General features: G+C 44.3%; 1 protein-coding gene across 2 annotated transcripts in view; it reads left to right on the top strand.

The window, feature by feature from the left end:
- Positions 1 to 18,478, top strand: part of LOC144153015 (solute carrier family 41 member 1-like) — a 117,016-nt gene that overhangs the window by 3,372 nt on the left and 95,166 nt on the right. The window contains exon 1 of one of the 2 annotated variants that reach the window (XM_077684644.1): positions 94 to 143. The exons of the other annotated variant lie outside the window; for it this stretch is intronic. Within the exon in view, the coding sequence (XP_077540770.1) occupies positions 109 to 143 (35 nt within the window). The 5' untranslated portion in view covers positions 94 to 108. Of the gene's footprint in view, positions 1 to 93; positions 144 to 18,478 lie in introns of those variants that run through there. 2 annotated transcript variants of the gene reach the window in all.

Here is an 18,478-nt window from a genome sequence, read left to right as displayed (position 1 = left end):
AGTCCTTCAAATCCGTCGAAGTTGTTAACGTGTTGGCGCTCTTCAGTGAGCCTTGGAACCGGCAGCCGTTGCTTCGCTTCCCGGTTCCAGACTGCTCGCGGAGGCGACATGCAGCTGTCGGTACTCCCCGAGAGCGATGTAAGGTACGCGTGCTTTGATGTTCTTGTGGACTACGCGGTACGCTCCGCACAGTCCTTGGCTAGTTTGTGAACCTAAGTATAGCTTTTGGTGTACGCTGTCACCCCCCAAACGCCGGATGAGAGTACCGAGCCCTACAAGCACTTTGCTTTCACAGAGGAGTCAGGTGAGCTGCAGGTTGTTCTGGGTGTCTTGCCGATTGCGCGAGTAATTCTACTTAACATTAAAATGCACGTGCAATGTGACATACACGAGGGGAGAAGCTACTTGTTATGTTCAAGTGCCTTGGTATTACTGACGACATTCATCTTGTAGAGATAAACGAGTGGTGTCAGCTTAACTGACAGGGCAACAAGCTCAACGAATTAGGCGCGCTGATGACCATGCGAGTTTCCTGCTGCTAGCTTTTTGTTGAATGCGGCTACATTGAGGCACCGCCTCAGTGCTTCTAAAAGCTTCTAGAGAGCTATTTGTGGAAATATTTGCGTATGTTAAGAGACCGTAGTAATAACCACGTTTTTATATGTGTAGACAGATTTACGATGCATTAAAAGCAATATTTCTAGTTCACGCAATGGTTCTGCTCTAAATATTGTTTAGCGAATGCGAGAACGTTATGTTGCAGCGTAAATAACGAACACCGTACGTCCCCACACCAGTTATAGAGAATGTAGTCATAGACAAATGAAACGGGATCATGAAAATCTTAATCGAAACACGCAGTTAGCACAATTTCTTTCCGTTTAAGTTAAATTGACGCGTGGCTGAATTAAAGTGAAAAAGTTGGGAAATTTGGCTTTCCAAATATGCCCATAGTCCGCCAATATTGAACCTCAAAAAGCTGTTTTTTTTTTATTTTTCGAGATGTGGTTCATATTTCTGTGTTCGCGTTTCATCTGTCCGTGACTGCACACTCTGCTTTAGCAAAAAAACCTCTTTTCAAAAAAACAAGTCTCTTCGGTTTGAAGGACTAGAGCGAGACAGGCCTTTCTTTCTGCCTGGAAATCTTGCATATCATGGTACTATAGGTGCAACCTGTGCGAAACGACAAAGCAAGACGGAAGCGCTTCAAAACTATTCTTCTTACCGGAAAAATGCAGCATATTGTGTGAGGTGCGGGTAGAACAATACCTCAAACCTTACGACAATGGTGTCTGTTCCTTTTTGAAGGCGCAGCAAGTGGGGAAAAAAACGCACTGACATTTCTCATTTTTCTCTCAGTTAATCAGCCATCTGTGCCCGCATAAGGCATCCGAAGCGGTCTATGTGGCCGTAAATGTTTCACATACCAGCCTAAAATACCCCATGAAAGCTCTTTGAGACGACCATTTAACCTTATTAACGCCCTCGCCTCATTACGGCATCCTATATTAATGTATTTTATATTCAAACTGATGTCACACAACACAATATGGTGTCAAATCAAACGTGTTGAAAGAAGATAGTTACAACTAATGAAGATGCATAGCAATGGTTACAAGTAGCTAAGAATGGATAAAAAGATAAATAGTCACATAGCCATGCCAACCAACAAAGGAAGCCAGGTAATAGATTAGATTTAATTATTCTTACGTGGATTAGAGCTCATGATGTTTCCGCGTGAATGCAACACGCTGTATGTCTCCGGAGAACTACTAGTGCATGTGCATTGTGCTCTAGCCCTTAAACTTCTTTTAAAAAGATTCCCCGATTCGAAGGACTGCTACAAGGGGGGGGGGGGGGGGGGGGGGGCATATCTTTAGTTAAAAAAGTAAATTGCATACCGTCGCACAACAGGCACGTTGCAACATGCTTTAACGTTAACGCAGGAAGACAACGTTTGTTTATAACTGTTATTCCGAGTGGACAAGTGCGGCATAATCCATAAAGCGCGGGCTGAAAAATACCTTGGGCATTACAACAAAGGCATTTGTTAGTTTAAACAGAGCACCCTATCCAAACTAACCCACTGAGTAGCGCATTGTTCTGTTAGTCTGTACTCGCATGAGGCATTCGAATGTAACTGCGTGCGTGTGAATGTCTCACAAACTCCACTCAGATCTAACACAAAATGTCTTCGAGACATAACTTTAATGCCCGTAATACCTGGCACGCTGAACTCATGTATTACTTGATATTTAAACTGATCATGTCTCACACCGGAATGTGGGGTCAAATGAAAGACGTCTGTGAAAGACGGTATGTGCAACAAAAGAAAGTACAGAACATTGGTTAGAAGTAGCGAAGAATAGCTAAACAGATGACTGACCTCATAGCTATTTAACTCAGCAAACGGATACGCAGTTTGTTTGTTGGGTGAAATGACAGCGACGGACTGTTTGTTGTGAATACGCGCCGTAAATAACGGCAAACGCTTGCCGCAAAATATAACCTACGGATGTTTAAGAAATGTTTCCGTACGTAAACAGCTCATGACGCATGCACGGTCATCGGCGTTATCATTATGTCCCGCTGCTTGCGCTGCTGAGGAGTTGGATTTTCTTTAGTAAAGACGGCGATCGTGATTTCTTACCCATGATTCCTTTCCGAGATAACATGGTATAAAAATCCCGGGTCATCTCCACTAACGTGAAACCTGAGGAGTGGCGAAGCATGCAGTGTACAAGTGTATTCTTGGCGCCTTGGCGTTTTGCCAACGGAGGTGAAACCGTTGGAAGGTAGAGGTATACAGCTTTGCTGTAAAAGTCTCGTGTCTTTGAAGCACGAAGCTTTCTAGCGGACGCATAAACGAGTGTCCCGGTGTGTTTTTAGTACGCGTTACGTTCTAGCGTGAGGAGTTAGCGAGTTCCCCGGTGTTTTAGTACCGAGACTTCATAAGATGACCATTACGACGACGACGACGACAGGAGAGGCTAACAGCCCTATCCCCTAAGGGGCTTCGCCCCAAATAAGCTGGTCACCTATAGCCATACCCTGCATTCTTAACAATCCCTGCGATACAAGAATTAGTCAGAAATTTTTGTGTCAGTTTTCTATCGTCCATCTGTGGTAGTCTGTGTGTCTGTAAACAAGTTCATCCACCACGCGCTCTAAATTCATTTAAAAGAAGCAGTTCTACCTATTGAACGAAAACACTTATCACATAAACTCGTTGAACTATACGTCACGGACGTCGGAGCCAACTACGACGCCCTGCCTTGAAGCAGACGAATTGAATACACCGTTAACATTCCCGCCTGTTTAATCGTGCGCATACCCCTGTATGAACATAATATTTCTCCGCGACGAATAGTCTAGAGGTTTTGAATTTTTTTCACCGAATTCTTTAAACAGGAGAAGAAACAGCTCCACCAGGCCAGTCACAAAGAAAAGTATAACATGAAACATTTGCTGCAAGCATTAAGCAGCGATGTACCATACTCTGCCAGCCAGCGTCGTCGCTTTTCTCTACTGGCAGTCACGAGAACAATGTGGAGAGCTTTTCCGCTTATTTAAGTCCCACCTTTTCCTTAGAACCATAATTTATATAGCGCGAAAATTTACGTCAATAATGATGCGACCTTGTGCAGGGGCCATAAATCAACTACTCCCCCTCATGGAGCTCGTGCCTCACAAAAAAAGTATTTTCTTTTGCCCGGTCCCTTTTGCGGGCAGGTTCAGAAGAAAAGCACCAACTGCACTCGTTCTCATACAGGCCCCACCGGTGCAGTTCAAGCCGCGGCAGCTGCTGTTTTAAAAACACGTCAGACTAGTACGGCGGTGACGAACGATAAATTCTTGGCTTCAGGAAGGGCATGACACTTTTGGCAGGCTCATTTCGAAATTCGTACAAACTTGGCAATAACCTTTTTTGATCTGCTTTGTCCATTCTGACATTCTTTGTCTTGATTTGTTTTATTAAAATTACAGCCGATATAATCCTGCATTTGTTAAAGTTCATGCGAGAAAGGATGTGTTTTCTAAAGCATATTGCTTGCGTAGTTATGGCTCAAGAGAGCATAGTTGTAGGTTCTTAAGAAGGCACAGCGGACGAGAGCGAAGAAATAAATGGGGTCACCGCGCAGTGCCACTGATATTCTTTTATTTCTACCGTCGTTATTCTACTGTTAAAACCAGGCTGTGGGTTTCCCTCCAGCGTATTGTACACCAAAGCAACTTTAGCTTTTCTGTTCAGCGTACATTCCTTGACACATTCATGAAACATGTTTTATCGTGGTGAATAAACCACGGAGATCGTGTACTGATCTGCTTTGGTACATATCAGCCGGTGATCCCAATTTCATTCGGCACTGAAAGTTCATAGCTCTACCAAGCAATTCGCAACCTGTCTCTCGCGTTTACTACAAATCCTCTACAAGTTTTCGTACCCTATTACGCTTCACAGTACAGAAATCTCTGAAGTGGGACAGTTTTGTAGGGTAGTTCTGCTCAGGGGCCAAACCCGCCCTCGCAGTTTCTCCTCTGCGCCGACGTTTACGCTTTTCCTTAAGCACGTTGACGTGTCATTGTGTTCTGTCTATACCGTGACATTAGTATCATAGTTCCCTCTTTTTGGTGACAATATGTACTACATTATCATACAACTTGTTCGGAGACATGCACGCCTGTTGTGTAAATAAATTCTGCAGACATTAGGGTCTCGCAGCTCCTTCGCGGATCGTAGCTGTACACGTTAGAACGCGTTATTGAGCAGTGCGCTTAACGAAACGTTTGCTAAACCACCTTTCCTCTACTCTCTAACGGTAGCGGAAAGACGAAACAACAAATAGCTAGCTTTATTATTACTTTTTTGTTGTTTCAAAGTCCTCTCAATGAATAACGGCTTAGCTCTAGGGAGCGAAATATTTGTGGTCTGGGTTAACGAAAATTCCAGAGTTACTTGACAGTTCCTGAGAGACAGTTTTCTTGTCCGAAAGGGCTCGATTGCTTCGCTGATTTAAGTAAAAATATACTGCGACTCATTGTACGTAATACAGACGAACAAGACTTCTCACGAGAGCAGCCTAATGCCGTCCTTGCGCAATTTTTTTTAAGGCTAGCTTGTCAAGGAACGAAAGTACGGCTTAGAACGAAGGGTATTGCACGAAATATACTCATTATTGTAGTTGTTAAAAGCTTTGGACCGACTGTATTTTCACCGAATTGCATTCAGGCATCAATCAAAAGAACCATTAAGAGACTAGTCAACGTTTCTCATTACGATACGGTATAAAGTCTCGCTTCACTTCACGCATGTACCACGCAACCCCGCAGCATGGTATTTCACAGACACCTAAGCAGTATATTCGACAGCAAGTGTACCCAGATAAAAAAAGTCAGTAATTCCCATAAAGCAAGCTGTGATCATAATCCAAAAGATAATGACCTTAAATTATATTGCAAGCTCATGTCGCCACAAGCACCACCTGAGATTTGAGGCGCGCCGTAATTGAGGGCTCCGGACCTGGCGATCATTAAAGTGCACCGAACTTCTCTTGACAGACAAGCGTCTTCATTTTGTGCTTTTATAAGAGAAACACCGGACGCGGCCGCCATCGAAACAACGTACTTGACGACCCCTCAACCACTGAGACACTATGGAGAGTATTGCATAAGTGGGTGAAGCACTCGTGAAGCTCGTTTGGTGCTTGAACAGTTTCCTCAAGTCTTGAAACATCGCTAAAATATTTCCGCAGTTCAACTACTCGGAGCAGCCATACATTAGTTTTCCTCTTCATAGCCCATTTAAAGCTGACCAACATTCTATATATTCAAAAACGTACGCCTGATTTGCGTTATCGTAGGACAAGCAGCACATCTGAGCCGCACGTGAAGCTACCAGTCTATAGGGTTGCCCCGGTAGCTTATCGATACGGAACTTCTTACTGTTTGCGGTATCAGCTAACAACCCAATTTGTTTGTCGCGAAGCTTAGGCTACCGATATTTGAAAGCGCCGGGTGACATTTTTCTCTCTATATAATATATTTACTAATTTCAATGTCGCTTAGTTCCACCTTGCTAATTTCTAAGGGAATATTAAAGATTGTTTTCTCTACAATTTCACAATATAAACGTGCGCCCCGAAGAAAGCCACTAATTACAAATATAACAGAAAAGTTTTGTTCGGGCCTTATGGAGCAGTTGTTTCTCCTGCACACCGCGCGACTGATTTTAACACAAACCCGCCCCGGGGATGTTTGTGTTAAAATCACTTTGCGTTAAGCTAGACAAATGTGTGCCATAAATTATTTTCTGGCCGCTCGTACACAATTTTCTAGAGTTGAGTAATAAACTATAAGTCCGCCTGTATCACGCTGGCATTCGCATGACGAACAATTTAGAATTGATCGCATGGTTTCGTAGTCCATCACCTGTTATGAGTCATCAGCACTTTTTCAAGCGCAAAAAACGGCTAAAAACGTTTAGGTCCTTCTGCGAACTGAAATAAAGCTGCGTCTGCAATTAGAACTATTACGAATATTTGCAATACGAAACCGCGAGTCCTTTTCTGAAACTAATTACGATCAAAATTATCCCGTCCTTCGGCTGAATTGCAGCATGCGGGGTTTCCGCTAATGTCTGTTTGCTATATCATGTTCACAGCTTTAATGAAATTTTTTGTGACCCCATACACCTCAAATCGGCTTTATGGTATTAGACAAAGGCGTCATTGAGGGTATCTTCGGGAGTGTTAAGAATATATTGAGCTGGTTATGCCACTGCAACGAGTCTATTACTATATTGAATCGCTCAGGTACAGTTTTGGGGCTCATCTCAGTTCTTTCCCTAGTGTTTAATGCGTAGTTACTCCACAGAATGCAAAATATTTTCGCACAGCTTACGTTGGGAGCGAAAGCTTGATTTGTGCCCACTATCAAGTTTAGTACGTTCCGCGACCAGGCTCCAGAGCCATGTAAACTATCCCACTGAAATAGATTGAGAGCAAATTTTGACAACGAATTGACAAAAAATATTCAAAGTCATCGAAAGTTCTTCTAGAGTGTTCATGCTCCACGCGAAATATGACTTTCCTGCAATGGTTTTACTATGTTCGTGAAGGATCAGAATCTTGAGCAGCTGTTGCCTATTTTGCAGGTGCCCCGCAATTTGCTTATTTATTTATTTTTTGCTTCCAACAATGCAAGCTTCCTAACGTTAATGCACAATAACCGGTGCCGAAACTCGTACCGGCAAGTGCTCCGACATCCTCCTTTGCAATTCCTGTACTATCCAAATAGTTGACTTAAAAGATAAATAAGGCGCACGTTCAAACAAACTCTAACCTTTTTTGTGTGTAAAAGAGGCGCATGCATGCTGGAAAGCAGGAGAAAACCAACGGATAGACGAGGTCGGTTAATGTTACAGAGAAAAGCAAGGAACGCCATACAAGAGCTGCGTGCGTCACCCGCTGTCGGCATTGACGCACATACGCGCGCAATATGAAGGTATCTTCATATTGCGCGCTTATGATAAAGCGCTTATGATACGACGGAAGTGCGAAACCATACGCCAAAAAAATCAGAACAAAAAGATCGAGTTTTTCTTAGGATATACGCAAGGCACGAAACGGCTCCACCGCTTTAGTGGTAGGTGCTGCAAAATACCATTTCCTTGCATTTATTTAAATCAAGCAAATCAGCACAGAATGACCAGCAGTGGTTTATTCCATTGGCCATCCTGTGTCCAAGCCCTCTGAACAAGCATGGGCAGACAACATCGATGTTCGGAGCGAAAGAAAAATGTTTTCAAGATCCGCGACTAAAAGATTAGACATAGCAGCATGCCTACTTTTTATGCTGAAGCTTAATTCTTCTCGATATACCTAACACGACGTCGTTTTATGTGCGGAACATAACTTGCTAAAGCCAAGCAGCTTTTTTGGCATCTCATTTTTGTTTTGCGGCGAATTTCTGAAAGTTGCTTTCAGCTCGCGGAGGAACGTTTACACCGGCGCAGAAAGCATTTTTGCCATATGGCAGAGCATGAGCACGAAGTATGTATAGTCAACATCTTTCCAAATTACAAGTGCTAATGCATGGCTCATGCATGTCCACATTGTTTATCAACATTGTTTACACAGTTACACGCATTTGTTTATTATTAACAGTTTGGTGGAAAAGAGCAGCCTTACGCTAAGACAAAGCTCACTCTGCATTACTGTAATCAAAATAATATTCAGCAAATTTATTGACACATGCACGTGGGAGTTGGATATTTATTTTTATTGCGCTATGGGCAATGAAAATTATTTTCTGTGATTGAGGGTGGATTGTCGGGCTGTCAACCAGTCCAACTTCTACAAGTCCGCCTTATACTACTCCTCGTGAAAGTATGGTCAGCTCGAACATAACCATTGCCCGCGGTATTCTCCTCATAAAATCACAAAAGTTTCGTTCCGCTTTCATGAATTAAGATCAAAGTGCACTTTTCCACCCCGTTTTGTAAGTCAGATGCATATACTATTCCCAGTGGCGCGCATTGCACCCTATTAAGCTCACAAATATTGGCCACATCTGTCACGCCAACTTTCGAAACAAGGGTGTACTCATCTCGCAATAATTTTCCCAGACCAAAAGCTTGTGTAAAATACAGTCTGTCGGCGTACGCAAGGCAGACAGCAGGGAATGTCATGTTATAGGCTGAATATGGTCTTACCGCGTGGTGGGGAGCTAGCTGTACTGAGTGCGTCAGTATACAACGTACAGCAAAGCAACTAAAACTAAGTTACAATACCATGTAGACATGTACTACCGATCCTAAAGCCTCCACTTTTTCTCTTTTTTTTTCCAAATGTAATACACGTCTCATAGTTGCCAAGCAATCGTTTGTAATTACAAACTTTCAAAGAGATGTGCTCATAAGTACGGTATCTAGCTTACTCTACCTTGTTAAAGATTTCAGGTTATTTTTCTTACGCTGGGCAAGCCGAAGTACCTTTTGCATGCAGTATTTCGACATCTTTTTCCCTAAAGTAACCATTTCTCTGATTCTGTTCCTTTCTTGTCTTGACATCTAAGTCGCGCTTTAGTTTCCAGGATGCATTCCCGTTTTCCTTGTCATGACCACGCAGACATTTCTTGCATGGTGCGTATCGTCTCTCCTGTTCAGCACGATCTGTCACCCATAAAGCCACAGAGGCATTGCATACATCCCATTAAAAATCCGAACACTTTAATTGTCAAATCTACATCTCGGCAACCAGGTGTCATAGCAAACAGGTACGGCAAAATTGTTGTTTTATATACCGTACAGTCCTACTTAATATGAACTACAATGCTCATTAGTATGATTAGCTTTGTAAACCTCATTTGGTACCCACGGCTCATAATCTAGTACACACGAGGTGCGCAACGCTCTAATGCATCAAACCTTGTAGTAACTTTTATGGCAAGAGTCAATGTTTTGACGTTGTTATCACCTACAACTAGTGAGTGTTTTAGACCTTACTAATGGAGACTGTGCATGTTTCCTTGATGTATTTTTGCTTCAATAAAAAAATAACCTGCTTTTCCTAGTTTCCACGAATTAGAGGACTCGTTATGCCTACCAGGCTCATACGTTCTTAGTAACCATGCACAAGCATCAGATGTGACTGCCCCACAAACACATCCCATTGGAATAATAAAAAACATACCCCTTTACCCGTCAAAACTGCAACCCATGTTAAAGACTTCTGTTCGTCGTTGTCCGTGATCCGCTCCGTGATGTCCGTTCCGATCCGTGATCTCCGTGATCCGCTGGACAAGCACAAAAGAGTCTGCTATTTGCCATTGATTATGTCTAGGTTTTGAAATTATGATATCCACAGACAGAAGGCTATGCACCGCCTTCGAGTGGGCAGTGCTTACACAAAACATTTTCTGCACAAATTTGGGGAAGCTTAAATGCCACAATGCTCTTGTAGTCATTCTGATGAAAGCATTGTTCATCTTATAGAATGGTCCCGTCCTTACCCTGCGCGACGGCGTCTAAAAGTGTGCTCATGTATTTAGACAACAAGCCATTCAACCTTTGCAAAGTGCTCGAAGCATGGCCAAAACTAAGCGCGCCAAGGAGTTCATATGTTGCTTTTAGGCTGTTTTAGAGCCTAGACACATTTTAAGCTCTTATTAGTTTTCATTAATAGTTCATGTCTTGCGTTTGCACCTTTTCAGAATCGAGTCACGTCTTGGGCTTTTATTAGTTTTTTAGTTGTCTCTGTGAAACGTGGCTACGTTGTCTGCGTTGTTTATATTGCAGGTTTTGCGTATTTCTAACATATTTGTGTTCTGCTGTTTCCATATAATCCCATTCTGCGCCTCTTCTTGCACTCCCCGTTCACAATTTCAGACTATCGCTCTGGCTCAGGGACAAACTAATTTTGTTTAGGGTTTGCGTGTAATTCGTGTTTTTGTTGCCTTTCTTAGCACTATAATTTACGCGAAAACATACGGCACATGCTCATATACGTTGCCAAACTCTCCTATTTTGACGTCTAATTAACGGAGACTGAGGTCAATTACGGCATCCGTGTGTCATGCTGTTCAGAGGAATGACGTCTTCGGCACGAGGTGCATTGTCAGCCGAGAGCGTTGGGCCTTGAGTCACAGCTATAATACATCCATCGTCCACAATGCACAGGTTTTTATCTGACCTTCTGCTTGGGAGCTGCCACAAAGGGAAGTACAATCCCCCCTCACGTTGCAGCTAAGCTTGAGCGCTAATAGAATGGAATGTTTCACTACGAATACGTCGCAGAGCGTCACGTTTGCTCAATTTGTGCCGAAACTCACGAGGTCTGGTTCAATACGTGAAGCTCCCAAGTGATTAGGCAATTGTGTAACTTCTGTACATTCTCTGTTAAAAAGACGCCGCAGCACTGTTAAAAATTTTCTATAGGTTCTTGGTGGATCTTTAGGAATGCGTCATCAAAATAATGGAAGATCTCTTGGTGGAACCTTCAGAATGCATTAACACCAAATGAACTGATGATCTTTTAATGAAACCTCATGAATGCGTTAGCATGAAATTAAAGTGGGCTATTATCAAATTGCTGGAAGGCACCTTGGTGGATTTTTAGAAATGCGCTAGAAACCAGTAAATCGAAGGTCTATTGGTGAACCCTTAAAGGAGCCATGAAGACAAAATACAAGTTGGGTTTATTAGAAGGACTGCTTAGTCCCGATAACAATGATACCAATATATTCGCAATCTTCGAACAAATAACGGAGATATTAAAGAAAACGTGGGAAGCAGTCGCGACCCCCTAGCCAATTTCCCGCAACTTTTCTATGACGTCACGGAACCTTGTTTGTGCGATTGGCGACCGCCTAACTGACCTGTCGCGATGACACATGACTGGACGTCGGTAATGGGGCCTCTAGTTCTATTTGACCGCATCACTTGAATGCTAACATGCAGTTAACGCACTGAAAATTATGTTTTATTGTTGGCCCGGATGACGTCATTCTTGCTCATAACACGTCACTGTGGCGCAAAATTTGAAAGTTTTTGAATACTTCTTGCTTTTTTTTCGTTAAAAAAACATATTTTGTGGCTGTAATGGAGCTGAGTGAGATACTGAATCCCAGTTCTTTCAAATTAAACGAAGTTGTATTTTCTCTTCATGGCTCCTTTAAGAATGGCCCTGGTTGCAAAAGCTACCCCTCTAGGTTTTCGAACCAAACCTTCTCGTGGGAGCCAAATAGGTGCTATCCTTCCCGGTGGAGTGGATGTAGTCCAAGTATGTTGTCTGGGTTGCACTTCAGAGCAGGCACCACTTTCGCATCAGCACTTTTCGCAGCACCACTTTTGCACCACTTTCGCACCGCGAATAAGACATGCATCCATTACTTGAACTTGACTACTGCCTTGCCCTTGACTGCTGTCGTTTCCCTTGCACTTCAAACACCGAAATGTTTCTCCGCGCATCTTTTTTTTTCCTAATAACCCGCTTCAGACGCATAGTTTTCAGTGCAATTCTCTAAAAAGGCATAAATATTTACACAGAAACTTCAAGGAACTCTAAAGTCAAAATACAAGTTGCTGTATATCGATATATTAGCCCACCAAGAACGTGAATTTAACATTCTCAAGCGTAGCTTTTTTTAAAGGTGAGGTAGAAAATAGCGAAAACGTGAAGACAGGTGCCGCGGGCATTGGCTATACCGCGCAACTTACACCGTGAGTGGTTATATTATCTGGCGTGCGCAACGTCTTTCGTAGCTTCCGCTGGATGGCGCTACTCGTCTATACTTGGGGCGGAAGTACCGCTTTTCAAAGAAGCCTTCGAGCAACGGTCGAGCGGTTGGTTTCACGCCAACATTCGTGAGGGCTCAAAAGGACAATATTTTTTAATGTTACGTAGCATTATTTGCCGAGTGCCGCCAGAGCCAGGACCGTGTAACGCCCTGCAATACGCAAAAGTAACACCTTTAATCGTTATCGTAGTGCCGATGGAGGTAAGTGATAGGAAGACTTTTAAAAAATCAGAAAGATAAGAAAAAATACAGAGAACTGAAATGTTTCTGGAAAAATAAAAAATATGCATGTTACACATTTCCCGCGAAAACCAAAGAATAAACCGAAGAGCACGAAAAGAACGTTCAAAATCCTATACAAAATAGCGAAAATGGCGAACCGTGTACCGCCCTGCATTTCCACAAAAATGCAGATTTGGCAGAAGTAACACTTTCAGTCGCTAAAATATCGTAAATGAAGATAATTGGCCGAACAGAATTTTGACAACCAAAAGAATGAGAAAAGTAACAAAACTTCACTGAAACGATCTGATGAAATAAAAAAATATGCATCTTATGCATCTCCCCCTCCAAAAAAACAATGAATAAACAAAGAAGCACGCAAAAAAACGTTAAAATACGTACAAAGATGGCGTTAACGGACCAACTCTGCAGTACCGCTTGCATCTGCGGAAAAAAACATAATTTGCGAAATAAAGGCACTTCATCGCTATAATGGCATAAATTTGCATCATTGGCGAAAACAAACAAAAGAAAACTTAAAAAGGAATAAAGGAATCCAACTTCTTTCGCTACTCGTAGCCATATTTTTCTCTAAAGAACTCACACTCTCGACAAGCGGCATCAGACTGCTACGCATTAATAGATGATTCTCTAAACTTTTGCAGAATCTTTTTCTCTAAAGGGAACCTGCAACTCTTCTTTCAACTTTTTTTGAAATCCTAAATGCTTGCAGAACGTAGTCACCCAACACACCCGGTACTTAGATTAGGAGGTCTAAACGTACCTCAGCCAAAAATTACTGCTCTGTGCCCACCAGATAACCTGTAAACTCGCTCAAAAGATTTTTCTCTCTTTCCCGGTCTCGATGTTCTTCAACGGCTCGAATTACGTCACTAAGGCCATGTAGGGGCTGTTGGCGGGTTTTTTTTAAGTTTCAGCCATGAACGCTTTTTGATAGCAACTTTTTTTAAAAAGCCACAAAAACAAAGCAGAAATGGTAGGCGTATCTGGTTCCACGAGCAATAACGCAGTGCCGCTCCGCGCTCATACCGTGGCGCCACCTACGAGTGACGTCACTTGTAGGACGCCGCGTCGCGTTGTCGTCTGCTACAACACATTTCCTGTGCGTCTGCGACCGCGCGTTTTTTTTTTTTTTTTTGTGTGGCCAACGTCTCCCCCCTCCTTGTGGATTTGATGCAAATTACCCAAAAAGTGGTCTGCAGACCGAATAATCCCGGCAAGCAATCAGCGGTCCCGCTTGTTACCGACAACGCCGCCGCGTTGAGGTAGTTGCTACCATCGCGACCCACAGCTCGTACGCAGCCAGTTAACGCCAAGGACGATGCAACTGTTGCCGAGAAAAGTACGCTGTAAATTCATTATGAAGTACTTGTGAAGGGACATGTACGAGACTGTTTCCACGGAAACACCTTGTGACAGTGACGGAAACGCGTCGCTCACTTGTGATCTCACCGCGCGTGCTGCTCGCATTGCCTGGTAAATGAATGATTACGCGAGAACGGTGATCGGATTGCTTCGCGCACATGCTTAAACGTGCTGCTATGATCTGCAGTTTGGCTTAAGCAGCGCCTATTTCCCCTACAATGCCCAGCTTTGATTAACGAACACTGCCGTAGCCTGTACTCTGCACGGCTGATTTGTTTACTTTTCGCGACAACTTGTCCGCAATGCATGAATGGTGTGAACGTGAGTTTTCAACGCCTTCGAGCGGGTTTGGACATGACCATATTTAGTTTTCATTAGGAACTCGGCATGGGAACTCGGCATGGGAACTCGGCATGGGAACTCGGCATGCAACGTGGGCTTTTGTCTGTTTACAGTGAGCCTGCCTTTCCCCCCCTATCAATTTCGAAACTCACGACTGCTCACAGAAGGCGAGGCGAGGCGAAAAACGTCTTCAATTATTTGGGATAATGGAGTTTTTGAATAGGCGACCCAGCCTTGGGGGCCCCCAAGAAGTTAGGGGAACGCAAACGCAACACACGCGCGCGCGAGGTGAGGGTCTTCTTCAACAGCTCGCAGCCGGCTTAAGATGCACGTAATCGAATGTTGGGATCTTTAGGCTTAGCGTCGTGTCAGATATTTCATCGCCGCTATTGCTACAGCTGCAAATGACACTCCCTAACACAACTTTTCACCACACTGTCACCCCCCTTCTCGCCCGTGGAACTGTGTATCTGCGGTTATTGCCGTTTAAGCGATCGATGATCAAGATGCCTGCCACGACCTTGGGCCGATTCTTGTGCGCAGGTATCGCCACACTTCGGCCACTCGCCACACCGCGCGTTAACCGGCCGGCGGTGTCGTGGCACATATTTGAGCATCGCTTTGAAAACCACAGCTGATGACACTACCTAGCACAATTTTTCACCACACTAACATACACTTTCACCAATCTGGAGCTTCTTTTCCACGACTTATGCGATTTTAAAAAGCGGCGAGGAGTTGTTGCTGCCGCGGCCTGTTCCCGTTCGAACCGCTCCGTCGGCCGTGCGGCAGGAACAGCGGGCACGTGTGCGGAGCGTTTCTGCGAGCAGTAAACGCTTCATGATTTCCCGCTTTATAAATTTATTGCAAACAAGGGAAATCTAGGAACTTAACTCCGCGATGGTCGTAGTCCACATTGTTGTTCGGGGAAACAAGCCGCAGCTTACGCTTCGGTCGCATGCGTCATACACCACGGTCCATTACGCTCAAGTTGTTTGCGGATAATGTACCACAGTTGGTACGGTTATAAAGTCCCCATGAGGTGAAACTGCGCTTGACGCACGGAGACTTAACTTCAAGCGACGGGAATTAACGCGAAAATACTTTTAAAACACGCGTCCTAAGCGAAGTGCCACTCGCTGCAAGCCAACTACGCAGCAAGATAGGAACGGTGATCCTAGAAGTGACGTCAAAACGATCGCAGCGCCGGCCTCTCCAGTGGTGGTCCTCGCGGCCAATAGCTTTCGCAGTGGTTCCAGGCGTGAAGGAAGGAGGGAAAGCGCTTATCGAAAGTGTTGCAGGGTTCCTTTAACAAAGTATCAATATTGATCACGGGTCCCAAGAAGAAACGCTTTGCTTAATGGTCCGGAGGTACAAAGGACGCGGAAGTTCGAGAAAACACGACGGATTTGACCGAAACTGATCAAACCGCTCGGTACGTCGCAGCGTTGTACTCGCTTTCTTCTGTGCCGCTGTACATCACCGATGCCTCGCAAATTCCTTCAGATTTATTCACTCCTTGTTTGTCGCTATTCGCATCACGTTTGATCTGCGTTTGATTAGAGATTTCTCACCAATGAAGACATCTTTCGGCACCAAAATCAACGCTAAAATTGCTATGGAAAGGTCAGACATCCGTTTAAAACTGAATTGCTGGTTACCTTCAGTGCACCTTTAAAAGTGTTTAAATGAACGAAATCTGAAGGTAGGTACGTGAATTTTTGATGGGCTTAAAATGCATGCATTACATTTTATTTCAAGCTATGCGATCCTGTATGCCTGATTATAGGTCTATGATGGTTATGTCAGCCTCTGCTGCGGCAGTCTCAATCCGACCGATATGTGTACAGCGTGTAACCTTCCGATCAAAACTTCCGTCCCCTCTTCATTCGGTGGAGTAACCTTGTCGTGGTTTCAGCCACCGCAAGCACCTGCCTCTTTGCTCACCGCGCGGCATTTTTGCGTTCCCTTGCACCTTCTTCTGAAGCGTCCTTCCGTGTGCAACTCGTCTCACAAGGGCCGCTGAAGTAGACGCGTCAGAGTCTATCGCAGTCCTGGCAGTACAGACATACAGAAACATGTCAAGTGGTGCGATTGTGACCTCCCATTACCATCTTCAGTATCCTTTTCGCAATGGGCGGTTTTCTTTTCATTGTTGCGAGAACTGAGAGGCTTAACCAATCACCCTTGCTAGCCCCTCGTACACGCTGTTAGCCTAGACTTTATTTCCTATTTTTGCAATTAGCGCAATCAAATTATTCTAGCAGACTTCAGCTCATGTCTCCAACGCACATTTTTAAGTGTAAGGCCCCGCGCAGTCATTATATTCACTTCTAATTAGCTATAGCCAAGGGTCTGCTGTGCTGTGAGGGATGCGTACTGGTCTTGCATTCCGTAGGCCCTTGGTTCAAATCCCAGGCTCAAATTCGCCCAATTTTTAAACTATTGTTTGCTTTGGGCTTGATGCCATTTTTGGAACAATCGTTCAGTCAGGCCGTAGTATGGCGCCGTATTTTGACGTATTGTGGCCTTTTACGCTTTTCTGTAATTAATGAATTATTTCGCTGGCATCTGTTGGGTTGTGAAGGGGTGTGATATAACGCCCAGGTTAGGCTTTTTCTGTTCACCATCTTCGTTATCCTAAGTGCTCCGTGACTTTAGAACAATTACCAAAACTGTCTCGTGGACTTGTTCTAACCGTAGGTAATTCGTGATGGGCGCGAGTTGTTTTTCACAAATATAGTCTATGGCGGTAGCTTTGCCAACTTAGTTGGTAATGGTAACAAAAAATAGCGCAAAGGACGACGACGAGACAACGCAAACACGGGCGGGGCTCTACTTCCTTGACACCGTTCTTCGTCACCGTCGTTTGCACTATCTTCTGTTGCGATGGTCAACCAACTCGCCCAAGCTACCCTCGTCACTTTTTTTACAGCACAGAAGTTGCCTAGTTACCTGTTTGTACGGCCTCGTGGTTGCTTTTACCGGAAGCGGACGAGGATGACTCCATCATTGGGGTAGAATCTGTTTGCTATGTTCCCATCACTGCGCGAACCCCAGCGCTAGCGGCTCGCTTCCAACGTGATCCTTTGTTCTCGCCAAGTTGCCCGGTAGCGCAGCGCGCATATATGAAATTTGACCCTTGTAGAACCCAAAAATGATGTCGACAGGAACAACTTTTTCGGCGCTTGAACCAGAATACCAGCGTGTCAATTGCCGTGTTCTTTATCAGCCTGAACCCGCGCATTAAATTGTACTCTCTCGCACATGTTCCTCAGTGTGGCCACGTTTCCAAAGGACAGAACCAACCTTGCCGTTCTGACATTCGTCGGCTGGCGTTGCTGCACAATGTCTATATTTACGAAGTTGACCGCCGTGGCAACATCGCCTCAGTGTGCTTCGGTAACTCGAATCCTTCGGTAACTCGAAACGGTCAATGTGGTTCAGATGGTGCATCGGCCGTACAGCATGTGGGAACATTCCTTTTAAGAAAGGCTCCTGGTCAGTTATGTTGCCGTCAAAATATAGCTTGTCCAAGTTCAGAACTGTTACGTCCTTTATACCATGGCCGCCAGAATCATCCTCAATCATCCACGTATCCCAAATGAACGGCAGATGAGACACTAGAGCTGCCAGAACCACGGCAGTGCGGCGGAGCGGGTGCTGCCAGAGTCTCAACGCGATAATAAATCGATCCCACAGACGCTGCGGCGTTATACTCAACATCCATGACTCGCTAGTGGTTTGCCGTCACCTCTTTCATCCGTTAAGAAACGTCTCTAGCTCTGTTCTTGCGGTCTGTAATTGAGATTTCTCAAGCCATGATGCGGAATGAGAAGCCGAAGGACAACACTTTTGCTCATTCTGGGGAGTTGGTTCGCCTTTACTAGCAGTCGCCTGAGCTGGGCTGCGTCTATTTCTGTGCAGGGAAGCGTCCGGATGACTGCGTGTCTTGTATATAGCAGTAGGCCGAAAAATATTCAAGGCTCAATACATTTTATCCGGAACAAAAAGGGAACCTTTTATTTTCAGTCTAGCCCTACCAGCGTGCCCTTTTTCAAAGTCATAAAATTATTATTCTGTTTGCACATTTAGCGAACATGAACTGCCTTGATGCAGGGAGGAAACAAAAAAAATTGGGGGAAAGAATGAACTGCATAGCTGGACAGCGCTGGTTCGGTGTTTATGGGAGAGGCCTTTGTCCTGCAACAGACGTAGACAGGAGTGATGA

Source organism: Haemaphysalis longicornis, unplaced genomic scaffold, assembly GCF_048455015.1.
Source record: "Haemaphysalis longicornis isolate Haplotype H1 unplaced genomic scaffold, Haemaphysalis longicornis Haplotype H1 scaffold_9, whole genome shotgun sequence".
NCBI classification, from domain to species: domain Eukaryota; kingdom Metazoa; phylum Arthropoda; class Arachnida; order Ixodida; family Ixodidae; genus Haemaphysalis; species Haemaphysalis longicornis.
This window is presented reverse-complemented; position numbering and strand designations above follow the sequence as displayed.